At 45.6% G+C, this 9,617-nt stretch overlaps 1 protein-coding gene across 1 annotated transcript in view; it reads left to right on the top strand.

The window, feature by feature from the left end:
- setbp1 (SET binding protein 1) overlaps positions 1–9,617 on the top strand; it is a 35,040-nt gene that overhangs the window by 3,416 nt on the left and 22,007 nt on the right. The window contains exon 2 of the mRNA XM_035657687.1: positions 3,703–4,295. Within this exon, the coding sequence (XP_035513580.1) occupies positions 3,861–4,295 (435 nt within the window). The 5' untranslated portion in view covers positions 3,703–3,860. The remainder of the gene's footprint in view (positions 1–3,702; positions 4,296–9,617) is intronic.

Here is a 9,617-nt window from a genome sequence, read left to right on the forward strand (position 1 = left end):
TGTGTGTGTGTGTGTGCGCGCATCTGTCTGCATGTGTGTATGAGCTATTTGTGAGTCCACCTCAGGCACTGGGCTGCTGGGTATGCAGCCTTAAAAGGTTGTGTTTCTGCTGCCATCTCTCTCTCCCTCTCTCTGTGTTTCTCACTCACACTCAGGCTCTGTCTACCTCTGTTTTGTCTGTGTGTCCGTATCATTCACCATCTCTGTTCTGTCCATCTGTATTCCATTATCAATGCTTTATCATAATTGTTTTCAAAGGACAAGGCAAAATGTTGGAGGAGTGTCTCATTCACAGCCTTTCACATCCAGCACAGGGAATGACCTTATGCTATTTGAGAGGGAAGCTGGTTAGTGCTGGTAGTTTTGAGAACATAATAAAGCTATTTATGCAGTGAGTCTGGCCTCTCACAATCACCCTGCTGTCTGAGGCTAGTCGAGGTGTGTATGCGTGTGTGTGTGTTAGTCTGTTTGTGTGTGTAAGAGAGAGAGAGAGGAGAGAAGAGACAGTGAGGCTCAGGCTAGGCGAGGGAGGCCCGAGGAGGGGTCAGTCTTACATAAACTCTCAGCCTGGCTGCCAGTAATAGAGAACTAACACAGCTTAGGGCACCGAGCAGGGAGGGAGGAGGAATAGTCATGACCCAGCTAAGTAGTTTACACCGTAATGGCCCAGAATGAAGATTGTACTAATGTATGCTGCCATTTTGTTGTCATACTGGGGTTTAGTTGTGAGTGGGTACTGAGTCTTAAGGGCACCACCCAAAGTGGTTCCTTCTGATATGTGTGTGATGTTGGGTTTGGCAGCTGTCTCTTTTTCCTGTCATTGTCCTCAGTCACATGACATACAGGGTGGCTTTCACACATGCCATGAGGGCGAGTCACCAAGCTGACATTAGGGACCGGGATGTTCCTGGAGGACCAAACATGGTCATATGGGCACTGTACGATCAGGTCTGGACTGAACCTGGACTCACTTTCTTTTGGTTATCCAAGAAACTTTGAATATTTCAACGTGATTGAGGGACCACAGTGGTGGTTTTGCATGTTTTAGCTCATTAAATGCAAATTACCTATACTGTCCATTACTGCTGACCATTTTCCAAAGCATTCCATACGTTTTGGGACTGATTTCCCAACTTCCAGGCAGCCAGTGGTTTCCATTGATTTTAATAGGGTATGAAAATCATCTAGCAGAGACAGTCCTGAGATCTATCAAACTGAACATTTAGCCTCCTTTATTTGTGTCAGTGTTACTGACTGATGTAACCCATGTCATTGTGTGGTTATACACCAAGCAGGGTTAAGGAGGCTCTGACATCTGAGATGCTAGGCTGCCAAAAAGCATTGCACTCAAAATCTTTGTTTTCTTGAAATCAAACTCAAAGGACAATAACACAGAAAGAATAATGGGATTTTGGTGTCCAGCATTAAATAGTTTGCTTTTGGAAAGCTAACCTTAAAATCTCACTGTTGCTAAATTTCCTGAAGGCAACAGCAAAGAATCATTTATAGAACAGTCCCTCTTCAGAAATGTATTACCACATGGAAATAATGTGACAACAAGATTCAAATAAAGCAGACTAAAGACTCCAGCAAGTTTAGCAAGTTCCCTTCCATACTGCACTTAATGAATGAAAATCAATGACTTCCAGGAAGGTAGGAAATCAATCTGAAAACTTATTAGTGTGCTTTGGAAAATGGTTGGCAATATGAAGTTGGCTGTATAGAGTATAAGTGATTTGGAGTTCATAAGCTCAAACATGCAAAACCACTGTTATGATCTTTTAAGTCTTTTTCATACTTAACCACCATGGGGCTACCAGAACCTACATCAATAACGCTTATGAGTCAGCTTTGAAAGACTGTGGTTTCAGATTGGCAAACTTTACGGTTAAAGACAGGGTTTGTAGAAACAGGCCTTTTCATTTTTATTCAATCTAGCAAATGCCAACGAAAAATGTCTAACCATTGACTCTGACCTCAGGGTTGGACACTGTGTGTGCAGTCTTACACTGACGAGTTTGTTGAAATACCACTGTGGATTATGATTATTCAATCACACTGTAAGCATGGGACGACATGGTGGTGCAATGGTTAGCGACAAGGTTAGAACCTGCGAGGGGTTTCTCCAGATACACCGCTTTCCTCCCACAGTCCAAAAACATGAAAGTTAGGTTAATTGGCGGCTCTAAATTGCCCCTAGGTGTGGTTGTGGAATGGTTGTCTATCTCTGTGTGTCGGCTCTATGATTGACTGGAGACCTGACCTGGGTGTACCCAGCCCCCTTTGACCTAAAAGGATAAGCGGGCATAGCTGTAAGCATGTGCTGTGAGGCATTATGACAGGGATCAGCTGTTAGTACAGTAGCGTGGGCTGGTACAGAGTTTGCACAGAGAAAACACACATCTATGCACACACACAGATAGTGTAAAATGCCTACAGTAACCATGTCAGAGAATATATTAGCAGAGGGTAGGAGGTGGGTAATTGTGTATAAGACTACCCACCTCAGGTTAGGTAATAATACCATATACAGGTTTATATGTTGTAAACCTTTTTTGCTCTCAGGTCATTGTAAGTCTGCAGCAAGCAGTAAGCTTTTACTTGAGTCATGTCCGCAGGTAGTGGTCTAGTCTGGATTCACATCAGTGTAAATAGTGTCAGTCTAAGCTCAGTGTGTGAGACAGCATTCCCCACTTCCAGCTCAGTCATGCCTCATGTCATATTGACTGATGGGATTCCCTGGAGCTATGGTGAGAAGTGTAGTCCAGTGTTTGTTTTGGTTGCTTTCTGTTTATATGCCTGTGTGTAAGCGGGCCTGTGTAAGTGCATATGTGTGTATGTGTATTGATGTAAGTATGCAATATACATCTGTGTCTGCATGTGCAATGATCCAAAAAGGAAAACCTGAATCCTCTGACAAATGGCCACCACAACCTTTTCTCTAGAGAGCACAAATAGCAGCAGGGGTGAAGAAGTGTACTCAGTGACAGCAACACTGTCATTTGTATGTGTATTTATGTGCATAAGTGTATGGAGTTTTTCATACATGTGTCTATCAATGCCACTGCATGCGTGTGTAAAACAGTTCAGACGCTGGTTTTTCCAGACCAGCTCGTAAACCACATCTGGGGAAAGAATTTAGATTCCTTCCCTCGGTCTTTCTCTGCTGCCTTCCCTTTTCCCCATGTGTGATTCCCTCCCTCCTTCTATGCTCTGGTGAAAAGAAAAAAAAACAGAAGTCAGCTTCTTTCATTTTTTCTGTCTTGTGTCCTCAGGCTAACTTCAGCCTGGTTTTAGAGCAGAGAAGAGGAATGTCTTATTTTGCACTGATCACTCTCGTGTCTGCACGGCTCTGCTTCAGATCTGTCGTGGGGATAGAATAAGGGATGAAGGGAGGGAGAGAAGATTAGCAAAGAGTGAGTAAAGAAGCGGGAAGGGAGAGAGGAAGGCAAGTGGTAGTTGGCTCAAAAATGTGTTGGTTTATGTGAGGCACAAAATGCAAATGAGAGCGTGGCAGCATGCCTCCACAGCTCTGTGATGAGCTTGTGTGTTTGTCTTCATACATAACAGGCAGTGATGTTGATGACAGCAGACAGGCCTGTGCTGAGAGGTAGCACTGGAATGGAAGCTATGGGAATGACAGGACTCTGTTTTAGTCGCCCTTCTTTTTCTAATCATATAATTCACCTGCTCTCTCTGCAGATTGTCCCTGGCTTCGCTGTGTTCCAGTGGGACAACCGACCCAACCCCAGTAGCTGATTGACAACAACCAACCAGCCCGACAGACTACTGTTCTTTATCTTCCCATTGGCTGGCTGCCACAGCTTCCCCCATCCTGACTGGCTCTGGCGGGAGCGTGGATGGAGCCAAGGGATCTGGTTGGCTCGGCCCGACCCAAAGAGGCGGAGTTACAGGGAGGCAGGGTGGGGCCAAATGAAGAGGACCAGCAAGGAGCAGGGGGCATCGGTTTGGCACGCAGTGATGATGTGATTAATGGTGCCATCAGCGAAGGGGAGGGGCTAGAGGAGCAGGGGGAGGGGCTTCTGGAGGAGCAGGAGTTCTCCATCAAGGAAGCAAGTTTCCAGGAAGGAAGTCTAAAGCTGAAGATCCAGACCACCAAGCGCACCAAGAAGCCCCCCAAGAACCTTGAGAACTACATTTGCCCACCGGAGATCAGGATGACCATCAGACCTCCAGTTGGAGAAGGCAAAGGGGGGCGGCAGGGACGAACAGGAGGCGGGGCTGGAGCAGGGCGGGGCCAGAAAGACGAAGAACGAGGACCCCCAAGAAAAAGGGTAAGGCACCATCCTTGGAATGTCTGCCGCTTGTGAATACTTTCAGTAGGTGCGTAGTGTATGATCTTTAACATTAGTTTTGTAAGTTCGAATTTTGAAAAACTCTGAATTGACCGCTCCCTCTCTCACACACTCCACCTCTTTCTGTACCTCTCTCTCACTCAGTAGCTTGTTTCCCTGCTTGGTTACACAGGGTCAAAGTTTGCTGCGTAATTGAAACCAGTCATGGCTAGCTGAGATCACAGAGTGACACACACAAGCACACAGCTCGCACACACTCACATAGGAGCTGAGAATAGGGCTGACATAAGCAAGTGACAGCTGGTGTCTGCTCTCTCCATTTGTGGTCATATATACAGAGACCTTTCCTGTCTCCTTTCCTCTCCTCTCCTCTTCTTTCCTCTCCTCTCCTCTTCTCTTCCATTCTTTTCTCCTCTCTTCTCTTCTCTTCTCTTCTCTTCTCTTCTCTTCTCTTCTCCTTTAATGAAATCAGCTCTTGTGGGTCACGCCCCTTCACCCCCCTCCTTCATCGCACCCTTTACACACTACACTGGTGTTTGGTGTGTGTGACACTGTGTATGTACAGGTCCTTTGGGGAATCTAGTGTTTGCAGTGTGTGTTGACCTACACAGTGGTGTGTGTGTCCAAACCTGACAGCCATTTCGATGTCATGGAGCTCGACAGGCCCAGCAGGAGCAAAGGCGTCATGTTGTCAACATGATGCTGGGCCGTGTTTTGTTCTGTTTGTGCTGTTTGTGGTCTTGTGGTTTTAGCTCAAAATCAAGGGGTAAGATGCAACCTAAAAAAAGCATCATCAAGAAATTGTTTGGAAAATCTTGTTGGAAATTTGCGCATGGCTAACCAGTCATATAAAATCACCAAAGGTCTCCAAAGTCAGGTAATTAAAGGAAATATAGTAGTCTAGTCAACCAATTAGAGGCTGCCTGCAGCTCAGTTAGGCTCAAGTTAGTCTCATGAACCTGCATGCAGATTTATTGTACATACATTACTGTTTCCCAGCTTGGGGGATTTTAGGGATTGGAACCCTAAACAGGGGTTAAAAACATCAATCTTAAATCTTAAGGGGTCACAAAATTATTAACCTAAGAGTAAAGCAGAAAAAAATACATATTTCTGCTACAGGAACTACAAAAATGTACTATGTTCAGACTTGCCTCTAATTTTAGTTTTTTTTTTCAGTTTTTTCTTATTGCTGGATAATTGTGGTTCTCCAGGACAAGATGTTGCAAGTAGACATTCATAATCCAAAAAGACTGGGAACCACTACGTTACATGTAGGAATATTGAGTTTTTCCAACAAATTGGAACATTGGTTGAAATCAGCAACCTAATCTGACACTCAAAGTCTGCGTGGTGTTTCAAATAGGAAATTGGAAAGAAAACATGTGGGTGTTGCTTTGTTGTAGGCAGATTTTGACGTCATCCACAGCTGCTAGTTGTCTGCAGGAGTTGTATTCTCACCACAAAGCAGACTATGAGAATGTCTGACCTGCTGCCACCTCTCCGTAAATAAAGTATGAGAAGGCATGTTTACCACTTAAAATGTTCAATGTTTATATCCACGAGTAAGCTGAGTGAGCTAACCCTGCACTCTGATGTCTGGGCAGCCGTTCCTAATCCAGCGCCATCGGTCCCCATTTGGAAGCCGACTGCTACAGTATGATTGACAGAGGTTGTCATAGTGACAGGGGTAGCAAGCTGGTCTCTATTGAGTTTTGAGGTTTGGGGAGGGGAGTGGAGGATGTGTTGGTGTTGATTCAGATCAGTTTCAACCCTTCATCCCCTACGCTCTGTCCCTCAATCACACCCCCCATCCCCCTTCCCTCTACCCCCTGCTCCCCCCTACATCCTTTCCCTCCATCCACCCATCACCTGCCACCCCAAGGGTGTAATACAGGCAAGCTCACTGGAGAAGAACGGGTTAAAGAGAGAGGCTGGGCTGCTTTCTGTCTCTCTGTCTCTCTCTCTCTCTTGTGTGTGTGTGTGTGTGTGTGTGTGTTGGGGTTAAATACTCTCTTTGTGGTGTGTGTGAGGCTGTGTGTCAGGAGGGGAGGGGAGGCGAGAGGGGGAGCAGATGGACAGCCTCTCTGCTCTCTGCTGTATTGTGTCCACATCTACTCTTTCCCTCTTTTTCTTTTTATCTTTTATCTGTCCCTCTTTCTCTGCTTTTCCCCTCAGTTTTTTCTTCCCTCATGTCTTCCTCTTTTCACTCACTCTTTTTCACCACTCTTTTCTCTTCCTCCCTCTTTCACCCTCTGTTGTCTTGTAGCAGATGGCAGCATGGGGCAGCAGCAGCAGCAGCAGCAACAGAGCAGAAGCCAGAGTGTGAGCAGGAGATGGGGAGAAGGGGGTTGTGGAAAGAGGAGGAGGCGAAAGGAGGTGGGGGTCAGGCATATGGAGAGCCTGGTTAAGGGGCCCCCTCAGAGGGAGTGTGTATGTGCGTGTGGTAGTGTGATGAATAGAGGAGGGGGGGAGGCAGGATACAATAGATGCCCATTAAGACAGAGATTTGACTCTAATAGACAGAGAAGGGGAGAGACAGACAGACAGATAAGTAGGCAAACATGTAGAATGGCGCAAAGAAAGACATGGAAATTTCGTTTTTTTTAGCCATTCTTTCTTTTGTAGAACCATAAGAATCTGCTGTCAAAACCTCTCTTCTCCAACTTATAATAAGATTAAACTTTAAGTTATTAATGTGGGGAAACTGGCATCTTCCAGCATCAAATAGAAACAGTAATAGTAACGGTACACACACAGTGAGCAAAAACACAGTGGAATTAACAAAACTGACTAAATAAACAGCAGAGTCGAGGCATGCATAGTGTAGGAAAAAACATGTAGGATTTAAAATTCACTCCTTATTAACTATATAGCACACTATATTTAACTCGTGCCATTTTACTTGAGTGTCCAGCTCTTGAGTGTAAAATGTATGTAGCCTATAGTGCCCTCAAACATTCACAATGAGATAAAAACAGCAACATCCATGGCAATGCGTTGCATTTTATGGACGCAAAAAGTATATGTGACTCCACAGCTGTCAATGACACAAAATATGATTCGTAAGCATCTAAAATCTCAATTTACTACTCACTATAGAGTGAACTGGTAGGTGTCTATTATGTAGGAAGGAGTGAATGAAGGAGTGATTTCAGACACAGACATACTGAAGAGAAGAGCAAAGAAGAGAAGACAAAAATATGTAATTTCTGAGTCTTAAAGGGAATCACCCTCCTATCATCTTCATAGCAGGCATCCATAACCAGGGGGGTCAATGAGCAGGCGCCTTGTGTCAGGGGACAGACCCACACACACGCATAAACGGGATATGATGGGCTCCCCTTCTCTGTCTCCAGCTGACATCACACACATGCTGAACGTCCCCTCACACACAGCTCTTTGTCTGGGCACTCTGTGTGTGTTTGGAAGATGAATGTGTGTGTTCTAACGGATTGGGTCCTGGGTCAACCACTGCATCACTCCTCCAGACACACATGCCCACACACATGTAAGACACACAAGTTATCGTCCAATGCCTACACATGGGGAAGCCTACGGCAAGCTAAAATGCATCCACTCTTTTCTCTCTCTGTCTTCTCTCTCTTCTCTCCCTCTCTTCTCTGTCTCTCTCTCTCTCTCTCACACACACACCACACATACACATAGACAAACACACACACTCACAAATCATGTTGAGCAGTGATTGCAGTTAGAGAGAGTGTTTTCCTGGTTATCTGTCCAGTTCTCTGGACGTGCCAAATGTGGCTCTTAATCCATTTCACTATCTGTGGGGAGAGATAAGCCAGAGCTTTTCCAGGAGTCCAGGCTAGGCTGTGTGTTGTTTTTTGTGTTTGTGTGGTGTACGTGTGTGGTGATTAGTGTGTCTATGCGAAAACCCTGACGCTAGACACACACTTATCTGGTCTTGACAGCCCCTCTGCTTGGTGTCCCCCTGGCTGTGTGTGTGTGTGTGTGTGCTGTGGCTTGGTGGTCTCCCAATAGTGTTTGGGATTATTATGTGTTAGTCAAGTGCATTCACAAGGAAATTAATGCTGCCACAGTTGCCACGCCAAGTGTGTGCGCATGCTATGCGTGCACATGCGTGTGTGTGAAATGGTTAGCCTTTTGATGTGAGCTTTTTTATCCCTGGCTGGGATGGCGGTTGGTGACCTGAGGGACTTGATGAGCTCATAAAATAGGAGTGTGTATGTGTGTGTGTGTCAGCTTGTGTGTATGCGTGTGAAGCATTACCCACAGAGAGCAATCCTCTACTGATTTATGAATGTGTATGAACATTAAATGATCACCTCTAATATGGCCTGACCAAACTGTCATATTGGACTTTTTTTGGTGTCTGTCATTGTGGTGAAAATAACCAGGCTTTTATTTTGGTGTGTGTGCATCCTCAGTGTGCAGTCTTTGAGAGTAAGAGCTGGGAATGCTTTAAGGGGCGTTTCCCTGTGGTCGATGGGGGATGGGACATGTGTATGTGTGCGTGTGTGTGTGTGTGCTTGCATGCTGGGGAGGGGTGAGTGATTTAGCACCGCTGAAACACCAGCTGTCCATCTGTGTCTGACCCCCATACACACCCTGTACACACTTGAAACACACACCGACACCCACACTGACACACACACACACACACACACATCTCCTCACATCTAACCTCTGATCTGCTCTTGAGTATCTCTCAAACCTGAAGAAAGTCCAGACAAAACACAATCTGTTCATCTGTCTTTCTCCCACCGAACACACACTCGGGCACATAAACATGCACACACTTTACATCACACTAAGCAAGATTGCTCCCTAATCAGCTCTGCAGTAGTGCTGGTGCTGCAGTGTATCCACAATGAATGACTCTGCAAGGTCACTCCTAGTGAGCACACACACATGCACACATACACACACACACACATGCACACACCCAGACACACAAAGAAACACTGGAGGCTGGCAGAAGAAGAGATGAACTTTGACCCTGCTGGACATTCAAAGAGGTGATAGCTGGACTCCACAGTTGTGTGGGCCTTCATGTCTGTGTGTGTGTGTGTACGATTGAGAAGATGGTATTGTGTGTGTCTGATTGAGAAATTAGCTACGTTCCAACCAAATGGTCAGCACAAACACAAACACACACACACCACACACACACACACACACACACACAACACACCACACACACCACACAACCAATCCAGCCTGAGGGTAAGAAAGCAAAGGCCAGACTCCAGTTGTCTCAACCTGACCCACTCGCACAAACAATATAGGCGCACACACACACACATACACACAGAG

The sequence above is a fragment of the Morone saxatilis genome, unplaced genomic scaffold, assembly GCF_004916995.1.
Source record: "Morone saxatilis isolate NCDOM2014 unplaced genomic scaffold, NCSU_SB_2.0 Contig16, whole genome shotgun sequence".
In the NCBI taxonomy this organism is placed as follows: Eukaryota; Metazoa; Chordata; class Actinopteri; family Moronidae; genus Morone; species Morone saxatilis.